We start from the raw sequence: 26,467 nt of genomic DNA, 5'->3' as shown, positions 1-26,467 counted from the left end.
ACTATGATGTTGACCAGTTGACGATGTAGAGAAAATCCATGTCTCTTTTTTGACTACTGAGTATGGCCCCTGGCTACCTCATTGCTGTCCCCATTCTCACATAGGGTCATTGCTGTGGCACAAGACCCCCAGATTTCTACTGCCCAGTACTCAGCTTTATAACTTTAGAGAGACCATAGATTTGTGAGACTACAACTCTCCAATGTAAGAGTACAACTTTAAAAAGGTTACCAAGGGCCTTACGCTATCTAGCCCAGCAACAAAACAAAGCTCAGGCAACTCCTATTTCTGGATATGGAGGCCCCAAACAACCTACAAAAGGAAGGATGAAGGGTTGAGGTCAGTCCTGTTATCCTGGGCTTTCTCACCTTATTATTTGTTTTTTCTTTAATCTTGCAGGATTCCAGTGCCTTGTGTCCAAATGTTTTTCTTACTTTTGCACAACTTTCAGCTTGAGGTAGCTGCAAAATAGCAGGTCTAATAACATGCTTAGAATGTTTCACAGGACCTTAAAAGAATAGAATTAAAAGATAAATATATTTTTAGTGCAATATTCCTTTACTCCCTATTTTTAACTAATATAATTCTTATTTTCTAAAGTCATGTTTAAATGAGGGACTAGGGTTAATTAATCAAAGTCAAAATAAGCATTGAGTTCCCCAGCACTCACACCTTGCCTAGCTTTTGCCCAATAACTATTCATTTTGATCGTGAAACCTGGCTTACTTGCATTATTTCTTCATGTTTTGTCACTCTGACCTAACTCCATGCCCCCAACACACGCACATATAGGGAGATGAAAATATAGGTGGTAAAATATACAATTTCTGAGGTTCTTGAAATAGAAGCTACATACCTTGTTCAGCACTCTTTATATCAATATTACTTTGCACAAGAGTCGATATCATAAAAATATTGTTTTTCCTCACTGTAAGAAAAAATATTAAAAATTTTTTAAATACAGAAGAGTGTCAGATTCTACACTATTTGGGGCTTAACAACCCCGTTCTGAACTCACCAGCAGATGTCGCAATTGGCACTAACAGAGTACTAGGTAGTGCTCTCTGGAGCACTGGCTCTGCTAAAAATGGGATTGCCGGCCAGACCCAGTGGCTCACACCTGTAATCCTAGCGCTTTGGGAGGCCAAGGCGGGTGGATCACCTGAGGTCAGGAGTTTGAGACCAGCCTGGCCAACATGGCAAAACCCAGTCTCTACTAAAAATACAAAAATAATTAGCCAGGCATGGTGGCAAGTGCCTGTAATCCCAGCTACTCGTGAGGCTGAGGAAAGAGAATCACTGGAAACCAGAAGGTGGAGGTTGCAGTGAGTGGAAATCGTACTCCAGCCTGCGTGATGGGAGCGAGACTCCATCTCAAAGGAAAAAAATGGTGGGGGGTGGTTTGCCAGATGCGTCCCGCTACATAGTTCTGTTTACTTTCAGAAATCTAAGTGAAAATTAAGTGACTAGAGAAAAGGCAGCCTTTTTTAGATCTTTAAATAGTGTACTGTCAGAAATTCTACAGACTATAAAATCTGAATTGGTAATGAGCCCTTCAGCATTAATATATAGCTATTATAGAATATTATAAAACTGTTACCAAAGTTTGCCCACACTCCCTTTTTAATGAGTATACCTGAAAAAAGAAGTAAAGATGACAAATGTGATAGGTTATTTTCCTACAAGCATGTTGGTGGGGTAAGACTGTGGTGATGGCTCCAAGTATAGAATTTCTATACATTTCAAAGGGATCTCCTCGATTGCAAATTGCAGAAACAGCAACCTTTGGCATTTAATTAATGAAGATGAGAAAAGAATAATTGCTTCTTCAAAGTATTCTTTAAGGTGTTATAACATAAATGTTGGGGTAGAATCCCTTCTTTACTTCAGAGTTCAATTTAATGTTTTTTATTATATTTTATTACTGAACATCAACAAAAAATGAGCCATATTTTTCTCCTGCTGAACACCACTAACATTCTGCACAAGATAAAACAGAGTGATGCTTTCCTTTTGTGTGTGTCCAGTAAAAAATGAATTAAAGCAGGTGCGTAGATAACTTAAAGCCATTCCTTTGTTTTATGTGTAAATACAATAAAACAGAATACCTTTGCCTCTGGGATTAGGATCTCTATTTCTCTCTCTCTTTTTTTTTTTTTTTCTTTGAGATAGAGTCTCCGTCATCCAGGCTGGAGTGCAGTGGTGTGACCTTGGCTCACTGCAACCTCTGCCTCCTGGGTTCAAGCAATTCTCTTGCCTCAACCCCCCAAGTAGCTGGAACTACAGGCATGCAACACCATGCCCGGCTAATTTTTGTATTTTTTGTAGAGACCAGGTTTCGCCATTTTTGCCAGGCTGGTTTCGAACTCCTGGCCTGCAGCAATCTGCCTGCCTTGGCCTGTCAAAGTGCTGATATTATAGGCATGAGCCACCACACCCAGCCAGGATCTCTATTTATCTTAATGTCTGAGCTTGTCAGTCAGGTTAGAAGGGTTAGAGACACTAAAAAGTGTCTCTTCTGCACCTGAAAGGTACATGACTGTTACTCAGTCATGCCTGCAGTTATTATTAAGAATATAGATTTATTCATTGAAAAACTCTGTAGTTCAGGCCGGGCGTGGGTGACTCAGGCCTGTAATCCCAGCACTTTGGGAGCCGAGGTAGGTGGATCATGAGGTCAAGAAATCGAAACCATCCTGGCCAAAATGGTGAAACCCCATCTCTACTAAAAATACAAAAATTAGCTGGGCATGGTGACGTGCGCCTGTAGTCCCAGCTACTCAGGAGGCTGAGGTAGGAGAATTGCTTGAACCCGGGAGGCGGAGGTTGCAGTGAGCCGAGACCGTGCCCTTGCACTCCAGCCTGGGTGACAGAGCCAGACTCTGTCTCAAAAAAAAAAGAAAAAGGAAAAAAGAAAAAACTCTGTAGTTCCTGGGTAGAGGGGGATCAATTCAAGTGAAGTGAATAGTTTGTACTTTTTCTTTCTTAGTGGCAAACTTAACTTGGAAAAGGCAATTGATTGTTTAATAGAAATGAAAACATGAGAATAGAGATCATTTTAATGTGGAGAAAATGCCATTTCAAATATTTTATTATGATAAAATAGTTTTACTAAGCAAAACATTATAAATTTCAAGTAAAGAGGAGTAATGTTTTAATTAGTGGAAATTTTAGTGGATTTATATGCTAAACTTAAAATATGAATTTAAAGCATAATTGCATGTTTTAAATACTACACATTATAAACTATGTAGATGGACAATAAGAAGTAAAATAATGCAAATTGTTTTTACTTTTATAGGGCTGCCTTAAATAAAATAATGCTGTTATAAATGTGAAATCGTAAAAAAAATTAAGTTCAAACTTTCTACCCAAGGTAAAAACATGTACTCAGAATTTGTGAAGTTAGAATTCATAAGGTATTCTTCGATGCATACTTTGCTAAGGCCTCTATTTGATCTATTTCTAAGGTGTCAGCATTTTACGATAGTAGCTAAGAAAGAAAAGTCATCATTAATAAGAATGATTTTGAAAAGTCAGAGTGTCAGGCTTGAAGTTCTAGAAACTCTTTATTACCTGACCTAGAATGGGGGAAGGTTGGGAGGTTAGTGACGGATGAAGATCTCATTTGTTTCTGAGACAAGGTTGACACTAAAAGCAGATTGCAAACTAAAGTCACTTAGAAAGTGGGTTTTTTGCCGGGCACGGTGGCTCAAGCCTGTAATCCCAGCACTTTGGGAGGCCGAGACGGGTGGATCACGAGGTCAGGAGATCGAGACCATCCTGGTGAACACAGTGAAACCCCGTCTCTACTAAAACTACAAAAAACTAGCCGGGCGAGGTGGCGGGTGCCTGTAGTCCCAGCTACTCGGGAGGCTGAGGCAGGAGAATGGCGTGAACCCGGGAGGCGGAGCTTGCAATGAGCTGAGATCCGGCCACTGCACTCCAGCCTGGGCGACAGAGAAAGACTCTGTCTCAAAAAAAAAAAAAAAAAAAAAAAAAAGAAAGTGGGTTTTTTGTTTTGTTTTCATTTGGAGTTTTGCTGTTTTGGAAAAATTTCTGTATCACTAATTTAGAAAAGTCTTTATTTTTATTAATGTAAATAAGGAGTACATCTGATGAGGATGATAAATTAATTTCCATTCAATTCCATTCAACAGTAAATATTATTTTATGGTCACCATATGTAAGACACTCTCAACCATGAAGATGACCTCAAGGAACTCACAGTGGAGGAGAAATATATACATAGATGCTGTATTACGAGGCGGAAGACATGGAGCTCATTATAAAAGGAATCACTGGAGTGCTTTCAGCATAGAAGAGAAGCAAACTAAGTTACTGATTTACTCGGAACACAGTGTATGATAAAATTATTTTCAAAGGGTAGGCATCCATTTATTTAAATAGGTGGTTGCTTTCTTTTTTCTTTTTTTTTTTTTTTAGAGGGAGTCTCATGCTGTCAACCCACCTGGAGTGCTGTGGCGCAATCTCGGCTCACTGCAACCTCCACCTCCCAGGTTCAAGAGATTGTCCTGCCTCAACTTCCCAAGTAGCTGGGACTACAGGCACCTGCCACCACACCCAGCTAATTTTTTTTTTTTTTTTTTGTATTTTTAGTAGAGACAGGGTTTCACTGTGTTGGCCAGGCTGGTCTCAAACTCCTGACCTCGTGATCTGCCCACCTCGGCCTTCAAAAGTGCTGGGATTGCACATGTGAGCCACCGCACCCAGCCAATGGTTACTTTAAAAATGGCCTTTTCCCCTACTTACAAAGCTAATACGTGCTCAATGCAGAAACTCTGGAAACATAGCAAAATACAAAGGCATGGGGGATAGGGAGGAGACCAAATCACCTGCAAGTCCTCTACTTAAGATAACCACTGCTATCATTGTGGCTTATGTCCTTTTGGTATTTTTTCCAATGCTGATAAATGGAATGTTTAAATACTGACTCACTGTACCATTATATAGCTTGTTGTTTTCACATAACAATATATTATAAACACTATTCAGTTGATAAGCTTTTAACATTACTCTTTTGAAAAGTTTCTCAGTAATTTTGCATTCAGAATAAACATAACAGTGAATAGTCAACAGTCAAGGCTATACATACCTCCCTGGGACTGAGAATCTGTAATATGAAAAGTAAAAGATGAAGACCGTACACGCTTTCTTGAAAAACCATTACATTCTGCAAGAAAAGCAATGGGAAGGCTAAAATTACTTGCAATAACAAAGTATCCTCAACTCATGGTAGGGTAGGATAAACAGAATTTTCTTTTGTCTACACAGATCATCATTTGATAACACATTAACCCTTAAATTATTTTAAATATTGGGGTTAATAGGTTGCTGATTGATTATAAACCTATAGGCATATCATGCTAGTATGAAACAATTAGAAATGACTGGTGTCAGCAATAATTTGTATATGCATTTTGAGGTCTACAGAGAATGTTTTTGATAGGCTGAGGGGCAGGGAGTGGAGCACAGTGAATTTTAGTCACTAACATCAGTGTTCTCAGGGACCTATATATCATATTTCAAAACAAAAGTGAATCTACTGGCATATTTAAAAAAAGAAAAAACAGGCCAGGCGCGGTGGCTCAAGCCTGTAATCCCAGCACTTTGGGCGGCCAAGACGGGCGGATCACGAGGTCAGGAGATTGAGACCGTCCTGGCTAACACGGTGAAACCCCGTCTCTACTAAAAAATACAAAAAACTAGCCGGGCGAGGTGGCGGGCGCCTGTAGTCCCAGCTACTCAGGAGGCTGAGGCAGGAGAATGGTGTAAACCCGGCATTTGCAGTGAGCTGAGATCCGGCCACTGCACTCCAGCCCGGGTGACAGAGCGAGACTCTGTCTCAAAAAAAAAAAAAAGAAAAAACATTAACTTTCACACAGTCTGTGCCACATGCCAAAATACTTGTGTCTGCTAATTTTGTTTGTATGAAGATTGATTTTGGAATACAGGATGAAAATCATTACCTGGTTCTGCTACTTCATACAGGGTGTCTTCTGCAGGTCTCTGAAAGGAAACAAAACCACTGAGGATAGCTTAGTATTTGCCTTTGTATTATGTTGGTGCAAAAGTTACTGCAGTTTTGGCAATTAAAAGTAATGGCAAAAATCGCAATTAGTTTTGCACCAACCTAGTACATCAGATTTCCACCCTGCCGCTTTACAGAATTCTCAGAAACCAGGGCTAATTAGCCTGGCCAGGACAAAGCAGTTCACCTTCATTTGTTAGGCACATAGTCAAGAAAAACCAAAAGTCTAGTCCAGTAGTTTTATAGTTCAATGACTGCAGATTCACTTGTGAAAGTTCGTTTAAAAATGTAGATTTTGAGGCACCTATTCTCAAGATTCTGAAGTGGTTGTTCTTGGGTGGGGCCTAGGAATGTTTTTTAAACAAGGGCTTGGAGGTTGAGTGTTTCTTACATTTAGTGTTTTTGTGGGTAGTAGGTTAAATTACCTGCATGGATAAGAATGAATACCAAGAAATAAGGTAAAGTGAGAATCTAGTGGGGCTTTTTGTTTGTTTAGAGATGAGGTCTTGTTCTGTCACCCAGGCTTCAGTGCCAGCAGTGCAATCATAGCTCACTGCAACCTCTAACTCCTAGGCTCAAGCTATCCTCTAGTCTCAGGCTCCCAAGTAGCTAGGACTTACTACAGGCACATGTCACCATGCCTGACTAATTTCTTTTTATTTTTTTTGTAGAGATGGAGTATTGCTTTATTGATCAGGCTGACCTCAAACCACAGGCTTCAAACAGTCCTCCCACTGTGACCTAGCAGTGTGCAGGGATAACAGGCGCAAGCCATCACGCCCAGCAACTAATCTTACTGTTGGTCTTTCAAAACGGATGATTTTAGTATGATGCCAAAAAAACAGGCAGAGTTCAAAAGGTCCCTTTAAAATCAAATATCGTAGTTTAGAATTTATTTTTTTACCTGATTTTAGGCTAGGTCAGTGGTGAGGACTCATATGAGGAGCTATAGCCCTCCTAATCTCTTTCAGCTCCTCCCGTTTTCAAGTTACTCCAAATAAAGATATTACTATAATGAAACAGTATGTTATCCATAGCTCCAAGACAAGGTCTCTGGCTTCACATTCCAGCCAAACTGATGTTTGTAAATCCTGACTATATCAATAATCTGGAGGCACTACTCTGCTGGTAAAGAACAGCATAAACCTAAGCAGCAGTGATATCTTTCAGGATAACTAGCTTCCTGAAATATAATTATCCTTGTCAAAGTAAAATTAAACAAAGAAATAGACAATCTTACCTTAAAAGTATGTTCTCCCTTTTCAAAAACAAATATTGGTTGAGCAATGATAGATTTTTCTGTGGGAAAAAAAAAAAAAAAACAGGCAATAAAAGCATGCTCTGACATTTCTTACACCATCTAAAACTATTTGAAGACTTTTTTTTGTTTTTTGTTTTCTCTGCATTTGGTTAAAAGCCAAGCTACTTTATGTGGATACTATAAATTGCACATTTATAAATAATTTAACAGTTAATTACAGAAATAAATACTTGGGGGAAATGATAGCAGTATCTTTCCATAAATAGGTAATCCCATTAAAAGAACATGCTTTAAGTGTTTAAGGAAAGCAAAATATAATTATGTACCTTTAGAATCTCATCAGGGCATGGTGATTAACACCATTACTTTAAGAATAAAAAGTTTCAATGAGTGAAAAATCTAATCTAGGAGTAGTACTTCCACTTAGGTTAGATGTGGAGGTATAAATGATATACATGCATTGCATTACAACCTTAAAATATCCAGAAATAATTCATATTTCCTTCACTAGAGTAGTCATACACCAAACTTTATTTTTGATATTTAGATAAAAAATTAGTCTTACACAGTGTTATAAAGTAGGTAAAGTTTGTCTTCAACCTTGCCAGCCTTATTAATATTTTGTATTTTCTTATTTTAGATAAGACAATAGAGAGAAATTCATTCTAGGGTATGCATAAGTGTTAACACCTTTAAATATGAATGCTTCAGAATTCTTAAGAAATATTATGTGGCAGTTAAGAGCCTGGGCTCTGGAGTTAGTTTGGATAAGCATGTGTTCAAATATAAGTTCCATCACTAATTGACTAAATACTTTGGGAAACAATGTATCTTTACCTTAGTTTCTCATCTGAAAAAAAAAAAATCGAGATTATAGCAGTACTTACCTCATAGAGTTTATGTGAAGATTAAATGAGACTTTTAGATTTAAATTTTAACAAAACCAAACAAAAAAAGCCTTAAAGAAAGGATATCTGGCATTCCACCAATCCCCATTCTAAAACTCATAGCTATCATTGCTAAGTGATGACAACACATTCTGGATGAGACCAAGTAAGACCTCAGAACTTTTCTCATTATAGCAGCCATTAGCAGTGTATTGTCTTGGCATGCACTGAGGTAATTTGCTATCCCTGAGCTGAATAAATAAAGCTCTAGCTGACAAATTTCAAGAAACTGCTAGACATATACAGCATTTAAATGCCAGAAAGGGATTCCCCATTTCATCACAATCTTTTAAGAGTGTCATAAAGTCTGCAAACACCCTTTGTGAATCTCCTAGAGCCATGTGAACTTGGATACCTCTTCCCAGTCCAGTGAAATAAAACTGTTTAGTGGGTGTTTTTTGTTTTTTTTTGTTTTTTTTGTTTTTTTTTTGGTGTGTGTGTGTGAGATGGAGTCTTGCTCTTGTTGCCCAGGCTGAAGTGTAATGGCTAATGGCACAATCTTGGCTCACTACAACCTCCACTTCCTAGATTGAAGCGATTCTCCTGCCTCAGCCTCCTGAGTAGCTGGGATTACAGGCATGTGTCACTACACCTAGCTAATTTTTTGTATTTTTAGTAGAGATGAGGTTTCACCATGTTGGCCACACTGGTCTCGACCTCCTGACCTCAGGTGATCCACCCGCCTCAGCCTCCCAAAGTGCTGGGATTACAGGCGTGAGTCACCACGCCCGGCCTTGTTTAGTTTTTTTATGCAAGCACTTACCATGCTGTCTTCACTTGGAGCCAAGTGATCCCCAGCAGAAAATCTTCACTAATACTTTGGCATTGCCATTCATATGAAACTATAACTCAATTCTTTGTTGTTTTTCAAAATGAGCTCCTTTTCCAGAAATTACATTAGATTTAAGCAGTGAGATTTGCAGAGATTTTGAAAAGAAATACTTTTTGTGAATGTGTAGTGGAGTATTTACGAATTAGAATAATAAATGGGGCTCTTCCAAACTGGGCTTAGGACAATCATCCCTAAACAGCATGACTTGACCTGAGCCTACACAAATAATATATTGACTTTCCCTCTGTCAAAACATACAGCTAAAAACGTGCAAAAGTGATCTTCAATGGCAGCATTAAAGAGGAAGTCACAAAGCGTGCTTGCAGCTTGGTGGGCATATGGCGAAGTAAAAAGGCCACCTTTATCCATTAATTCAACACATATTTATTGAGCATCTTTTTTATGCAAGCACTGTGCTGGAAGCTAGGGACACATGGTCTAACTGAAGGTGCATTAGTGGCAGCACAATCACCTTCCCTTCTTGACACTGCCCAGAACTTGGTTAGCAAAGAGATAACCTTCATACTTCTTCCCCCTAGGTTCTCTCCCCTTCTCCCAAACAATTCTCTTAGCTCCAAAGACTGAGTCAAAAGTAAGCATTTGTCAAGCCATTGGGTCTACAGCAGATTTGTTTACCTGACCCAGCAGGAGAATCTGAAAATAAAAACAGGGTCCTTAAAATTATATATTTAAAATGTAGCCTTTTTTCCTTTCTACTATAGTCATTAATCCTTTTATTCAACAAATATATATTGAGAAATGACTATGTACAAGACATTTTGCATGGTATTGTGGATGTTAAATTAAGTTTAGCCTAAAGCTACCGCCTTATAAATTCTGCCTAAAGATTTCTTTGTTCGTAGTGAACTGGATATGTAAACAGACTGGAACTTACTCCTCTACCAATCGCTGAGTTTCGGCCAATCACAGGAGGCCAACTCTTCAAATAAAGCAAAGCAAAAACCAGCTGTAACCAATCCAGCTGTTTCTGTATCTCACTTCCATTTTCTGCAGGTCACTTTCCTTTTTCTGTTTCCTTTTTCTGACCACATGGCAGCACTGGAGTCTCTCTCAACCCATTATGGTTTGGGGGCTGCCTGATTCGCAAATTGTTCTTTGCTCAGTTAAACTCTAATAAATTTAATTTGTCTAAACTTTTTCCTTTAACATGGATAAAGCAGTAAAGAAAACAGATGTAGTCCCTGCCTTTTATAGAGCTTACACTGAGGAGGAGAAGCAGAACTAAGTAATTAATTACACAATTATTGAAGTTCAACCGGGGTAAGCATTATAAAAGGGAAGTACCAGGCTCTCAACAAGTAACCAACAAGAGAATCTTAGTTTTTGGGGTCAGGGTAAGGTTTCCAGGAGAGGTGATATTTAGGCAGACTTGTGGGATGAGTAGAAGTTAGCCAGGCAAACACTGAAGAAGGACATTCCAAGCAGAGGGAAAAGCAAGAGGAAAGTCTCTGAGGAAGGCTGGAGCTTGCCACATTTCAATAGTGAAAGGAACCAGTGTAGCTGATACCCTAAGAAAACAGTGGGCAAGGGTTACAAAACAGGACTGGAGATGAGGCTGGAGCTTTGCAAGGCTTTGTAGGTTCTGCCAGGGAGTTCTGTTTTTATTCCAAGAAAAATGGGATGTCAAAGAGGGATTTTAAGCGGGGGAGTGATTTGCTCTGATAGGAATTTTTTCTTTTAAAGATCACCCCTTCCGCGGTGATGAAAGGGTATTGGGGGGAAGGGACTAAGGGAGAGGAAATGAGGAATCTAACTAAGAGGCTAGTCTAAGTTCTAGAAAAGAGCTGATGAGGCTGCTCTTTTCTTTCTTTAAAATCGTGCATCCATGACTTTTTTTTTTTAAGAGAAATCGAATAATTAAAAGTTTAAAATACAGTCTTCTGTGGCAATGAAAGAAAATGAGGGGATTAGAAAGACTTTAAAACGTAAAGGTTAATTTTGCTATTTTGCTTGTTTGGAGATTCATGTAGCATTTAATGAATCTCAATATTCAATGTTGTTTTTTTCTGAAATACTTCATTAAGAGAAGACATTCATTCACCTCACAAATATTGTATTGAGTACCTGTTATAAGAAAGAACATGAAGTACTATCTATTAATTCAATCTCAGTTCACTTGTAATTCTGCTCCACAAGGAGGGTACATTGTGGGCCAAGTGCTTTTATCCATCATCTGGTCTAAATTATTTTAATCATTCTGTGGATTAAATATGGTTTCTGCCACTTACAGATGAGGAAACTAAGGCTTGGTTTAGTGCCTCGCTAAATGCATACCATTAGTAAGTGGCAACCACCTTTAATTAAATCTAGGCCTCCTGCCTCCAAAACCATTGATTTAACTTCAATGCATCATACTGATATATTATCCTGTATGGCTTTACTGGCACAAATTAGTCCCAAATGTATGATATGTGACATAATCCAGCACTATGCTAAGGAAAAATCAGTATGAAACAACAGGACTTTCAGCTTTGTCAAAGTTGATTGACCATACACGTGAACTTCAACTCCCTGCTTAAATCAGAAATCACAAAATAATAAGGCTTTTTTTGTGTCGGAGAGGAAGAGGAAGCCACCACAAATACAAGGAAAAATGAAGAGAAATAATAGCAACAAAATTTTGGAAGCTGGGAGGCAGAAGGATAAGTGGTAACTGACTTTGCAGCCTAATGGAGCCTAAACATAAAAATAAAGAAATAGTGTGATATGTGGACATACGGAGGTTAATGCTGAAAGAAACAGTGGTGAGAGTTGGATACGGTTGTCTCTGGGGATCAAGAAAAGGGAGAGCAAAGGAGGGGACAAGGATGAGTCTCCTGTTTTTCCAGAAAAGCCTCATAAAACCATTTGATTCCTTAAATCACATGAATATGTGTAACTTTGAAAATATAAAAACTAAATTAAAAAATAATCCCTTTTCTACCATAGTGTCAGATTCCCAGAAGTAGAAGACAAGCCCCATGCTGCTTGCCAAAAATAGACTTCTTATTGAAGTATACTGCCCAGCAAGCATATAGTACCTTGCTTCTTGAACTTAACTGTTCTTCACATTAAAATATGTGGAAATAAAGGTGTGAGTAAGATGGAGTCACTGAGTTCAGAAAGCAATCAAAACTTCCACAGAATAACTGAAGATCTGCTTTTTATGATGCCATCTAAACCTTTGAAAGACATTTGCTTTAGTCCTTGGCCTTCACCTTTACTCAAAACACTCATCTGAGTCTGTAGACAGGAATTCATTAGGAAGAAAATCCAGTACAGTTGTCGCTGTTATCTGTGGCTTCAGCTACACATGGTCAACTGCAGTTCAGACATTTTGAGAGAACATTCACATAACATTACAGTATATTGTTAAAATTGTCCTAGACTATCATTCTTAATCTCTTGCTGTGCTTAATTTGAAAATTAAATTGTATCATAGGTATGTATAGGGGAAAAAAGGATTCAACTGAATACTATGCATATATTTAATAGCTTTGTCCTCCAGGATTTTAAAGTATTATACTATCACAGTCAATGTTTACAATAAACTTTATTTTTCTATTTTGATATGTACTATATACCCCCCCCAATTTTGGGTGGGTTATAAGGTGTCCCTACCTTTTATTTCCGTATCTTTAAATGACACCTAGTCTCTGACAAATAAACCTATTTCAACTGGGAAAGTAACTGGAGGATTTTGTTACTGGATCCTCTCAGAGGTGGGGATTTGAAAGGATCTACTGAGTCAAAAGAAAATGTCAAGATAGAGTAAGCTGCTGAGAATGGAGTACCTTTGGTTCCATTGTACTCCAGTGGGCATGGGGGACAGGCAGTTTCTAGAGGTCCCCAAGTTTCTGCTACACAGCTTCCCCGACCTAGATTTCAGTACACCTCTTCTTTCCAGTTGGTAGTGTAGTAGAGGTGGAAACCTATGGGGGAAATTCAGCCCCTGATATTTCATGTAGTTTGTTTTCTATTTCCCTAAGTGTTGGCTGGTCTGAGAAATAAAGGGAAAGAGTACAAAAGAGAGAAATTTTAAAGCTGGGTGTCTGAGGGAGACATCACATATCGGCAGGTTCTGTGATGCTCCCTGAGCTGTAAAACCAGCAAGTTTTTATTAGCAATTGTCAAAAGGGAGGGAATGTATGAATAGGGTGTAGGTCACAGAGATCACATGCTTCAAGGGTGATGAAAGATCACAAAGCAGGAGGTCAGGGTGAGATCACAAGGTCAGGGCGAAACTAGAATCACTAATAAACTTCCATGTCCAACTGTGCATGCATTGTCATTGATAAACAAGGTTCAAGAGCAGAGAACCAGTCTGACTAGAATTTGCCAGGTTGGAATTTCCTAATCCTAGCAAGCCTGGGGGCACTGAAGGAGACTAAGGTGTGTTTCAGCCCTATTTACATCTGCATAAGGCAGACACCCCCAGAGCAGCCATTCAGAGGCCTCTTCTGGGAATGCATTCTTTTCCCCAGGTGATATTTATCTTACCCGTTTTTGGTAATAAGAGAAATATGGCTCTGTTCTGCCCAGCCCACAGACTGTCAAACTTTAAAGTTATCTCCCTTGTTCCCTGAAAATCGCTGTTATCCTGTTCTTAAGGTGCCCAGATTTCATATTGCTCAAATGCACATGCTCTACAACAATTTGTGCAGTTAACACAATCATCACAGGGTCCTGAGGCGACATTCATCCTCAGCTTACGAAGATGACAGGATTAAGAGATTAAAGTAAAGACAGGCATAGGAAATCACAAGAGTATGGATTGATGAAGTGATAAGTGTCCATGAAATCTTCACAATTTATGTTCTTCTGCCATGGCTTCAGCCAGTCCCTCTGTTAGGGGTCCCTGACTTCCTGCAATAGAAACCAAATTCTCCATGCTGGATAGAACCAGGCTACTCTAGCCAGGGCTAAAAAAGGTTGTGTAAACAATCTTGGCAGGAAAGAAAGTGGCAACAAACCCCTGCAGAGGGGCAGGCACTGCCAAATAGGTCAGCTCTAATTGCTACCAGGACTGGAATTATCCACTTGAACTGTAGCCCTGGCAGTCCCTGCATTTTCTTCTCCCTTTCTTCCTGGACCTTTCCACATGTCTCTTCCACATCCTCTTCTCTAGTTTCTGCTCCTTGTGCACTGTCTCACCCCAGTCCCCAGTATTTTCCTTATGTCCCTGTCTTCTCATCATTCTTCACCGTGTCTGGTTCTCTGGCTTGTCAAAGCATGGATTTTAGAGCTTGGAAGTTAGATGGTCCTAGAGCTGTGTTTTTAAATAAAGGACTTGAGCCTCAGCTTTTTCATCTCTCTCTCTCTCTCTGTATATATGTGTGTGTGTGTGTGTGTGTGTGTGTGTGTGTGTGAGCTATTATGAGGATTTAAGCAGTATATGGATGCAAGAACACCTACAACTTCTCTAAGCTTTTGAAACAAAGCAGAATATCTATCTGTATCTGTCTAGTCATCCATCCTCCATGTATGCATACATCTCTCCATATATTCAGATGTAGACATCTATCTATCCACTCATATATAAACATGTAGCAATATGTCAGGATACAGGCTGCATAGGAGACACTGAATAAAAGTTAGATTCACTTCCCTCCTTCTCTGCTGTCTTATGTGATATGGACTCACTATATTAGTCTGTTCTCATGCTGTAGATAAAGACACACCCAAAACTGGATAATTTGTAAAGAAATGGACTCACATTTCCACGTGGCTGGGGAGGCTTCACAATCATGGTGGAAGGTGAGAAGCACGTCTTACATGCAGGCAGACAAGAGAGAATTGAGAGCCAAGCGAATGGGGTTTCCCTTTATAAAACCACCAGATCTCATGAGACTTATTCACTACCACAAGAACAACTCACGAAGGAAACTGTCCCCATGATTCAATAATTTCCCACTGGGAACAACACATGGGATTTATAGGAGCTACAATTCAAGAGGAGATTTGGGTGGGGACACAGCCAAACCATATACTCTCTGTTAGCTCTGGGGGAAATGCCTCATTCTTCCCCAAAAGTCTTTCTTTTTCTTTTCACTCGTTACCTTATGCTTACCCCTAGCTTGCTTCTCATTTCTCTCCTATCTTTTTTATTCTTTTTATTTTTTGATATCAGGAAGTTTCCAAATTCAGATGTGGCCCATAAATAGTCTTAGAGATCCTTGCTCCTCCAAGTGTGGTCCAGACGAACCAGCAGCATTGACAGGGAGCTCATTGGAAATGCAGAATCTCAGTCTCCACCCTACCCTACTAAGTCAGAAGCTACATTTTATAAGATCCCCAGGTGATTTGTAGACACGCTAATATTGATAAGCAGTCCTCTAGAGCACATTCAGATTTCTGTCAACTGAGATCAAATTTAGGAAAATGGCAGTAAAGATTCCTGGACTACTCTAGTAGTCACTAGTTAGAGTAGTAGAGTAGTGACTACTAACTAGTAATGACTAAACCTGTGGGATCTTCTGAGTATGCTCACAATTAATGTGAAAATAATTACTATCCAAACCATATACTATAATTACTACAATTCAATGTAAGGTGAAGTCAAGGGCTACCCTAAGTACTTGCAAAGAAGTCTCTGTGGTAAAGGATATTGAAATATCAATACTGATATTGATATTAAAATTAGCCTTCGGATATTCTACTTGAAGCAATTAATGATTTCTTCTCACATGCAAAAGTTCGCTTTCTGTTTTAATGATATGCCTAAGATCTAACTTCTTTACATGGACAAATTTTTTTGGAAAATGTCACTGGTTGAGATGACTGAATATTGATTAAAATGTTCATTGCTGCAAAGCAAAAATTTAAGCCGGAAGCATAAACTACATCAAAAACATTTGCCATAGCTCTAAAATTCCTGAAGAAGAATTTGAAACATCTGAAGTTTCAAATGTAAAAACTGACATTATCTGTAGAAAAAAAAAATAGACAAATCATAGCAGGTGATCTCAGTCTCTATATGGAACCCAAGGAAGAGGAGATACAGAAAGTCTGAATCACAATCTTGATTTTTTAAAAAAGAACAAACGAAAAACCAAACCTATATTGAAGTCTTTTAAGATAGTTTACAGAAGGGGCAAATTGTAGCCCCAGAAGAAGAAGGAACCTGTGCCAATTCACAAAGGAACCACAAGCATGAGACATTCTGTACTTGTTTCTACTTATTTCTAGCCATATGTGGGGGAAATCTGTAAAAAAAAAATTTTTAATGAACTAAGCAATAAACTATCTACTAAAAGATTAAAAAGTCTGTCTTTACAGAAGGAGGTGGTAGGGCCACAGCCTGACATTATTAACTGTAATGGGACACTCTGGTTCTTTTCATGAGAACCAATTTCAGGGTAAAATAACCAGGCCTCTGGGGAAAAGAGAGGCAACTTATACAGAAAGTTTCCAGGCTGATTCACAAAGCACTAACTCAACTGGAGACACAAGATGAATGGATCCTGCTGAAATGATTGCAGCCCTGATCATACCTGTTGAAGATGTAACCAATTTTGTGTTCAGATCTTTATACCAGCGTATATGAAGTAAAAGAGTAGGAACCCTTACCCCTTTTGATCTAACTGCAATTTTAACTGTACTTGTTCTTAACTGCTTTAAAGTTTTTATCAGAAATGAAGTTATAAACTGCCAACTCTAGGAAATCTAACATTTCTTAGTTTATATTCATTTATGACAAACACACACTAGAGAAAAAAGAATCAACATGTAAAAAAAAATAAGGAAAGTTATTCCTCTTTTCTCATCAATACCAAGCTGGTAAAAAAAGCAGTTTTTTTCAGAATGGAAATCATTTCACAAGAAGAAATTGGAGAAGATGAGAAAACTCTCTGACAATATGACCAATTACAACCATTATTACCCAGAGCTTTGTCTAATCCATCTCATTTTCTGAATACATCTGATTCTCATGCTGATAATCTTCAAGGAAACCGTTCATTTTAAGTTCCAAAGACTCTCAACTGTTTCCTCTACTGATTTGTACATTGGTCTAGATCTAGACACCGAACAATTTTGAAAAACCAAGACATAGAGATAAGAAAATATATAATGTGAACAAGAGGCAAGAAGACTCATAGGTTGTATCAAACACAGACCTGCTACCTTTCTGAAAGTAGAACCAAACCCTTGAAAACTCTTGTGGTGAATGTACTTCTCACCCCAAACGTAACTCCAAACTGTGCTGCTTCATTTATAATCCAGCCACATGTGGTAGTGGGCCATAGCCAGTGACTTAATTTCATTTGCGTTTAAGAAACTGGGGATCTGCAGCAGCAATAATTCAATTGAAAAAAAAATTCTCATTTTTTAAAGTTGTTTACTTCATTAATGTCTTTATGAAGAAGTTCACAGAGTCCTAAAAACAGAATTTTCATTAAATCGTTTCGTATAGAACATCAGGCAAATCACACTATCAATCAAATACAGTGATGACTGAAGAAACTGAATTTGTATGTATATTTTGAAAATGTTTTGTAATTGATCCCCAAAGATATGATCATCACGTGCAGTGAGCTATTTATTTGGGGGTGATCAGGGACTAGAATGGTTTTATAAGGACTTTCTTTGTTTTTTAATAGATCTTTTTCAATGGCTGTCACAGCATGCTCCATTATATTTTACTATTGTTTTAGTGTCAGAATATTAATCTTTGAATTATTATTTTTTCTCTCTTCTTAAAGATAATAGCTACTATATGAAATGCATATACCTGTCATGACTAGTCTTTACTCTTTTGCCTTTTGAAATGTTTAACTGAATATGACTTTAAGAAGTACTATGACAAGTTAGATCTGGCTGATCACCAAGGATGCTTCTTTTATGCACTGGAGTAATATAAAAATTTACATTTGTGCCATACTTTATAAGACATATTTAAATATATTAATATTTGGTAAATAAAAGAATGACTACTAGGAACTAGAGGTATGGTTTTAAAAACCTGAGCTTTGGAGAAAAACAGACTGGATTAAAATTTTGTCTCTTCTAGTTACTGTGTGAGCTGGAGCACGTCATTTGACCCCAAGAGCCCAGGTTTTCTCACCTGTGAAATGGGGATCATTAGACCTACCCTTACAGAGTTGTAACGATTCAGCAAGGTCATGTACATAAAACATTCAGCACAGTGCCTGCCTTGTAAGAAATGCTCAGTAAGCTGTGCTGTTATTACATGATATGATCCTCAAGAAGTTAGTTATTGAATCCTTTTGCTCATGAGAGAACTAAGACTCTAAAATTACAGGACCTGTCGTCTCAGGTCACACAGAAAATTCTTAGATATCTGAGACTGTAACACATGAGAGCTGACTCCAAATCTTCTTCGCTAAGTTAGCTTCCTTCCTGGCTTCCATTGTGAGTTAAATGACTATTTTACAGCTTCTTTTCTGAAAGGTGACATGCCTGGTCTGTGATGGCTCTTTCCTGCCTTCCATGGTTCTGTATAAACCTGGTTGGAACATGATCCTATATTGTGTGAGTCTTCCTGCACTTCAATTTTGCCGTCTATAAAACGCTGCAAGATGCTTCGGTTATTCTTGCCATTATTTGTGCATATTCTGACTCTAAAGAGATTTGATCAAGAATGTCTGCAGGCAAATGGCATAGTGATCCTAGCAATGTAAAATCTCCATATAAGTATTTCTTTTCGGCCACTGGCAGCAATAACTCAGAAGAATGTGTTACTTTTGACAGGGCACACCCATTTCTGCATAATTTGAAGGTGTTACTTTGTCTATAAATAAGACTATTGTGTCCTTTTGTGACAAAGTTACTTGTAATCTTTACTTGAATATGCTTATTAGCAGCAAATGTGGGACTTCTGGATTGATAATGACAGAAAGAACTGTTTGCTCTTTCTCTACACTACTTCATTATTTAGGCCCAAGGGCTCAGAAAGTTGCAGAATGTGTCCTAGGATGTGCTTGGTCAACCTGATACCATTTGGAAATACATATTTAATTTGACAGCATTTGTAAATCACATATTTTTCACTCAGAATAACTCGCAGTGTGAAAATGCTTCCATATGTTAAAAATGGGTCTCTCTGCTTTGCTGAGGGAATGGGGAACAAAGTCTAGGTTTCAAGGGATGTTGAAAATATACATTGAGCAGGCACATGCGCAAGTCTAAAATGGTATCTTCTTAAAGTTAATTTTAAATAATAATTAGTAGATTTTTCATTACTGCTAACATTAAAGAGGTACTTTTGACACAAAATATATCAGTAAGAACTAAATCACTCTTCAAAAAGACTGCTAATAAGTTAATACAGCTGAAATATAGCTTCATATATTGAGTCCAGATAAATTTAAACTCTTCCCCTTTGGTGAAGAAACATACTATTTTTAAATTTCTTCATGGATTCCAAGGACACAAGCCGGATGGAGAAGCTTGATTCCAGCTTCTTCCAATTCTAAAACTCTTTTCTTTAAACTTATTCCTCTTTGTCTTGAGCCTTTGAGCACATAGAAGAAAAAGCTCCTTGTTTCTCCATTTCCACAGGAATAAGTGGATGTTATTCCATGGGAAACAAGGCTTTGGCAGTCTAGTCAGGAAGAAGGAGCTGAGCTGCCATCCAAAGCCCGACCAACCCAGGAGGGGACTGGTCCCCATTCTCCTCTAGGGAACCCCCAGGAGACCCATTGTTCCTCTTCTCCTTGCGTTTGAGGGCTGAACTGCCCTCCTGGCCCTCAGGCATAGAAAGGTAGCAGGAATAACATGATGCCTGTGGCAGATGGTTCTGCAGGGATATATATTATTGCACCATATCAGAACTAGTTTGGAGGAAGTAAAGGCCAGGTAGTAATTTGTACACTGACCAGAAACGTTTTATTCACCAGGCTAATAAAAATTAGCAGAGAAAAGTTGTTACTTTTAAAATTTATATGACTTGAAAAATTCCCAGAAAAACTGAAAACAATCCTTTTAATTTATGTATTCCTGAGGATACCTGGCTAGCTCAGTTGGCTCACTACAACCTCTGCCTCCTGAGTTCAAGTAATTCTCGTGCCTCAGCCTCCTGAGTAGCTGGGATTACAGGCATGTGCCACCAGGCCTGGCTAATTTTTGTATTTTTAGTAGAGATGGGATTTTACCATGTTGTCCAGGCTGGTCTTGAACTCTTGACCTCAGGTGATCCGCCCGCCTCGGCTTTCCAAAGTGCTGGGATTACAGGCATGAGCCGCCACGCCCAGCACATTAATTTAACCTTACTCAGTTTTTAAAACGAAAAACGTTAAAAACACACACACAAAAAAAAAACTTTAATCCGTATTTGAAAATGAAGCTTTTATAACAAAAGTTTGTCTTGTTAAATAAACAGAACCTCATAATCTGTGGTTCTGGTATGTGTCTTGCCTATACTCTGTATATAAAAATACACACACACACACACACACACACACACACACACATCTTTATCTGCCACTTCATGTCTCTGCAGACAAGTAAAGTTTAATAGTCAATCATAGACCAAAATAATCCATTTTCAGCATTCACAGACTTTCTTCTCACTTTACTCTTATTCTTTCGATAGCAATATCCTTCCTTTTATTAGAACAATTCCTTAAACAGGTCATTATAAAAGTCTGAAATATGGTTTTTACATCTAGATGGAGCCCCACTCCAGAGAAATGACGATGTTACTGAGCTGTAGTTGCTGCAAGTCTGAGAGTTTCTCTGAATCTGATGAGGGAAAGGAATTTGAATCTCATTAGCATTGAGTTCTTTCAGGACCTGAAGCCTGTCCTGCCATGATACAGGTCATGCTTAAAAATCTCTTCTTTATCTCTCCTGTTTGAGTATATAGGTTGGGTTCCCTCTCCTCACTTCCTTTATTTTTTGAGATGGAGTTTCACTGTTGTTGCCCAGGCTGGGGTGCAATGGCACGATCTCAGCTCACCACAACCTCTACCTCCGGATTCAAGTGATTCTCCTGCCTCAGCCTCCCAAGTAGGTCACTTCCCATTTTAAGCCCTGTTCTCCTTCCGAATCAACTCACAGACATATATTTTATGTTCTTTTGATGTGGCTTTAGTTAGTATCAAATACCTTCACACCAGCATCCCTTGCTAAAAGTCTAGACCTTATTCCTATGACCTTTTGTTTATTGCCATCCACAGGGTGTGAGGTATGTGATCACTGGATAGAAGGAATGCAGGTTTTTTTTTTTTTTTTTGAGATGGAGTCTCGCTCTGTCGCCCAGGCTGGAGTGCGGTGGCCTGATCTCAGCTCACTGCAAGCTCTGCCTCCCGGGTTTACGCCATTCTCCTGCCTCAGCCTCCTGAGTAGCTGGGACTACAGGCGCCCGCCACCGCCCCCGGCTAATTTTTTGTATTTTTAGTAGAGACGGGGTTTCACTGTGGTCTTGATCTCCTGACCTTGTGATCCACCCGCCTCAGCCTCCCAAAGTGCTGGGATTACAGGCGTGAGCCACCGAATGCAGCTTTTTAATGAATACAGGTATTTACTGCATTTTAAATCCTGTCTTTTGAATATTTTGCTAGATTTGCCAACAGACTTCATTAAAAAGCAACTCCAGTGTGAAACTTACCTTCCCTAAATGTTGATTAAAATTTTAAGTCAAGTTAATGATTTAATGTAATAGTTGAGCCACACTTGAAATAAAGTCCCAGTTTAAATAAAAAGTGAATTATAATAATGACTATTATTTAGCCCCTTTTTAATTTGAGTTTTTGCCTACTGCCTCTTTATTTTGTCAAAAACCCAAACTGCTCTCCAAGGCTGTGTCAGTCCGGTTCCAAAAATGGTACATTGCTATCTTTCGCACTTCATGCAGTGTGGGACATAGGGGCTATGCAGCTATTTAAAGTTAAGCAAAAACTGCTAGCCTAATCAGTAAGCCACTTGCTCTGAGCTGCCAGGAGTGCACTGGTACATCAGCATTTTTACAACTGTTTCTTTTTCAGTCAAATATACCCTTATGGGAGACAGTTGGATGTAGTTGGTAATTCATATATAAATTAACCAGTGATTTAATAGCAACCTATTCTAAACAACTGAACCACAAATTGAGTTCAAGGGCCAGCCATCATCCAAGCCCTTCTCAGGTACTTAGCTGAACATCTGTTTTATACCAGCTTAAGAGACAGTGAGCGTGAGTGAAAGCAGTCTCTGGAGTCCGGATCTTGGATTAGGAGCTTGGCTGAAGACCCCAGCTGTGAGACTTCCTGGGACTTTCACAAAGAAGTCAGCTAATACATCAAAAGTACTGAAACACAGTTTCTGGCATGTAGCAAGCACTTCATAAATGTGATTTGTTTGTAAGTGACATGTTAGCACTGTGTTATGGTCTAGGGTATGAATCCATTTTTCTGCTCTCAAATAACTTGTACAACACAGCCGAGGCAGCATTACCACAGAAGAATAATTCTTGGCAAATCTGAGTATCTCAGTTTTGAAAGTGATTTTGTAGGTCCCCTAATGGAACTTATCATCTAAAGTGTTTAGAGCATCCTCAGTAGATGGCCTTCCGTAACAGAGTATCAATAAGGGTTCAAATATTTGCTCTTGCCAGATCTTACTTCATGTGTGGAGCACACTAGTGTACAGGCTACATGTGTGCCAGGATCTTGGCCCTTCATCCCACAGGGTCAGCCTCCTGAATTTACCTCAAAGTGCTGTATCATTTTTAACATATGCCTTATTGTGTAAAAGTGTAGAGAAGCGCTGCTTCTTGTTGTCACAGTTGTAATTGACTTTAGAAGACACCAGCAAAGATAGCATTATTTGTATGTGAATGTTAGATTAAATTATACCACCTGAAGTGATATCTATTGACCTAGTGGGGAATTTGTACCTCAGGTGTGGTTGCTAGCACCAGGAAACCCACATCCATAGGCTTCTCATTACAAGGTTGTCATCTTTCCATCTCAATCAATATCCGAGCCTTTGAGATTTAGCATCATCAACATCAGAAATGAATTTTCATTGGTGAAATTAATGGCATTCAAGACCTTGGATTACCTGAAATATTTTAAGGACGCTTGCTAGTCTTACACAACCTGGACAGAAGAATCTGGCAAGACCTGTAGCCTGTACTTTTAAGAATGAAGCCCAAAGCTTTATATTGAAAGGTCCCAGTGTCCATTAATGAGCAGGATCATTCTTGGTTACTGGCTGACTGCACAGAATACTGCCTGGAGAATGTCGTTTTGTCTGAGCAAACCTTTTAGGCAGGATATAATCAGATTACCTAAGGAACAAAAAGTTTGGGACATCATATGCAGTCTTTTATGCTTGTTTGCTAATTAATGTTTGTTTAGTAAATATCTGTCAATTTGAAAGAATTTAGCCTAAGATTTTCTTTATTTTAACATGGTATTGAGGTTGGGAGGAATAGCTTACTTTTACTGCATCCCGCTCCCCAAAAGAACCTGAAAGATGTAAATGATCAAATTAACTCAAGTTGGCATGTAATATTTCCCATTTCTCTCACAGTCAAAACCAAAGAGCTTACCAGGGCAGACATGACTATCTAACTGCTCTTTCCTCTTGTGTCTCCCTTATCTCTCAATCACTTCCTAACACTCACTGCTTAAGCTAACTTGATTATACTGGCCTCCTTTTGTCCCTCCAACACAGTCGTCCTTAAAGTGTGATCGCTGCAACTGCAGCAATGATGGCATTTCTCTGAGAACTTGTTAGAAATGAAAATTCTTGACTCCTTCCCTCCAATCCCCTCAGAACTTCTGAATCAGAAAATCATAGTGGGACCCAGCAATTACGTTTTAATAAGCTCTCCAGGTGATTCTGCAGGTGATGCTAAAGTTTGAGAATCACTAACCTAGATAACTGTGATATTATTTTTGCTGTAACTGAAATGAAATAACCATGACAGAACAAATGTAGGCCAAGTGTAATTTCTAAAACTCAGAGTCTTTGTACTTACTCTTTATTCTACCTGGACTGTTCTTCCACCAGATGTGGCACGACTGACTCCCTCACCTCTTACAGGTCTTTACTCAAATTCACCTTCTTAATGAGGTCTTGCCTGAGCACCCTGCTTAAATCAGACCTCCATTATGACACTCTATTCTGCCTGCTTAATTTTTTTCCATAATTCCTATCTTCATTATTATCATTTACACTGTTGATCCCCAACCTTTTTGGCCCAAGGGACCGGAAGACAATTTTTCCAAAGATGGTGGGAAGGTGGGCAGGGATGTTTTGGGGATGAAACTGCCCCACCTCAGATCATCAGACATTAGATTCTCACAAAGAGCACACAACCTAGATCGCTCACATACACAGTTCACAATAGGGTTCATGCTCCAGTGAAACTGTAATGTGTATTGATCTGACAGGAGGCGGAGCTCAGGTGGTACTGCTCGCTCATGCCCTGCTTACCTCCTGCTGTGTGACCCGGTTTCTAACAGGCCATGGACCCCTGTTTGCACTATATATTTTGCTCATTTATCTTCTTTATTGTTTGCCTTTCTGCCTCTCAGAAAATAAGCTCCTTGTGGGCAGGATTTTTTGTTTGCTTTGTTCACTAGAGTCTAGAACAGTGCCTGATAAATGGCAGCCACTAAGTATTTGTTAAATAAAATAAATGAAGTGCTATATAACTGCAAACAAGATGAAGTAGAGATGGAGTGAAAAAATATTCATGAAGTAGTCCATTTTAGGTGTTTATTAAAGGATAACTGATGAGTCAGTCATGGCTTTAAAACAATAACAACATTAAATTCTAAAGAAAATTAAGATAAATCATTGGTTCTAAAGGATGTTCAATAATGGAAAGACAGATGCTTGACAAAAAGAGTTAGTGTCTCGCCCTAGGTATTAGATAGTTCTTTTTATTATATCTCAATTTATCCTTTGCTAATTTCATTGATTAGCTAATTTTTGCTATGTTATTAATAGAGAATTTCTAAGCTTTAGGAATAAAAGCAACAATAAAATACCACTATTATTAAACCTGACTAAGGTTATACTAACATTTTCTCTCGAAGGTGTGATATTTCCTGAGCTGTGGGTACTCTGCCAGTAAGACACAGTTATGTTCTTCGGCAAATTATTCAAATTCATTGAGATATTTCAGTCTCTTCACTATTCTATGGAATTACTAGTAGAGGCCTAGAGGAAAATTTGGAGTCTGAGGCCTCCTAGGCAGTCTCACATTTTGGAAAATGAGGCCTAAATTACATAGAATAAAATACACAGATGAATTTTTGACAAATGTATGTGCTCAGGTAACCAAAACCCTATCAAGATATAAAACATATTTATTGCCCTAGTGTGTTCTTTGTGTCCTGTTCCAGTTCTCCTCTCTGGGCAACAACTGTTCTGCTGTCTATCACCATGGCCTAATTTTGCCTGTAGAAGTAAGTACTCTTTTGTGTCTGCCTTATTTTCACTAACTATAACATTTCTGAGATTCACCTACATGGTTACATGTATCAGTAATTCATTTCTTTTTACTACTGAGTAGTATTCCAGTGTGTCAATATACCACAATTTGCTTACCAATTTACTTGCTTATAAACAGTTTTGGGTTATTCACATTCTGGAGCTCATATGAATAAAATCTACTACAAACATTCTTGTGCAAGGCTTTTGTGGTTATATTTTTATTTTTCTTGGAACTGTTATGGAACACCTAAATATGGAACTGTTGGATCACAGGGTACTTGTGGGTTTAATTATTTAAGAAACTGCCAAATCGTTTTCCAAAGTGGTTTTTATCACTTCCCAGCAATGAGTGAGTTCTGGTTGTTTCACATCCTCTCCAAGCATCATGTTATCAGCATTTAAAATTTTAGCCATTCTAGTGGATGTGAAGTGACATTTCATGGTGGTTTTATTTTGGATTTCCCTGATAACTGACAGCATTGAACATCTTTTGATGTGCTTTTGGCCATTTATATACTTTCTTTTTGAAGTGTTTGCCAGATCATTTGCCCATTTTTTAACCAAATTGTTTATCATGAGTTGTAAGAGTTTTTAACATATTCTGATTGAAAGTTCTTTTTCAAATATATATTTGACATTTTTCTCCCAGTCTTTTCTTTTCTTAGTGGTATCTTTTGAAGAACAGATATGTTTAATATTGATAGTCTAACTTATCTATTTTTTATGGTCAGTGCTTTTTTGTCTGTCTAAAAAGCTGCCTTTTTGACGGTGAAGGTATTTTCCTACATTTCTTCTAGAAGCTTTATACATTTAGCTTTTGTATTTCAGTCATATTCTATCTGAAACTAATTTTTGTGTGAGGTAGGTATTGTGGTTCATTTTCAGAAATATTTTTCACCATTTGTTCCAGGATTCTTACAGAGAAGACTATCTCTTCTCCCTTTGAATTATCTTGATACCTTTGTCAAAAACCAATTGAC

The 26,467-nt window shown here is 38.4% G+C and overlaps 1 protein-coding gene across 5 annotated transcripts in view; it reads right to left on the bottom strand.

The window, feature by feature from the left end:
- The window catches only part of LOC105473077 (RAN binding protein 3 like), a 52,280-nt gene that overhangs the window by 16,710 nt on the left and 9,103 nt on the right, over positions 1–26,467 (bottom strand). Inside the window, exons 2-7 of one of the 5 annotated variants that reach the window (XM_011726700.3) lie at positions 7,293–7,351; positions 5,991–6,030; positions 5,117–5,194; positions 3,577–3,651; positions 857–928; positions 369–508 (exon numbers count right to left, since the gene is read on the bottom strand). In XM_011726700.3, the coding sequence (XP_011725002.2) occupies positions 369–508; positions 857–928; positions 3,577–3,651; positions 5,117–5,194; positions 5,991–6,030; positions 7,293–7,351 (464 nt within the window). The remainder of the gene's footprint in view (positions 1–368; positions 509–856; positions 929–3,576; positions 3,652–5,116; positions 5,195–5,990; positions 6,031–7,292; positions 7,352–26,467) is intronic. The other 4 variants (XM_011726696.3, XM_011726697.3, XM_011726698.3 and 1 more) reach the window with 4 other exon arrangements.

The sequence above is a fragment of the Macaca nemestrina genome, chromosome 6 (genome assembly GCF_043159975.1).
Source record: "Macaca nemestrina isolate mMacNem1 chromosome 6, mMacNem.hap1, whole genome shotgun sequence".
NCBI lineage: Eukaryota > Metazoa > Chordata > Mammalia > Primates > Cercopithecidae > Macaca > Macaca nemestrina.
Note: the sequence above shows the minus strand (reverse complement) of the source record. Positions and strands in the feature narration are given on the sequence as shown.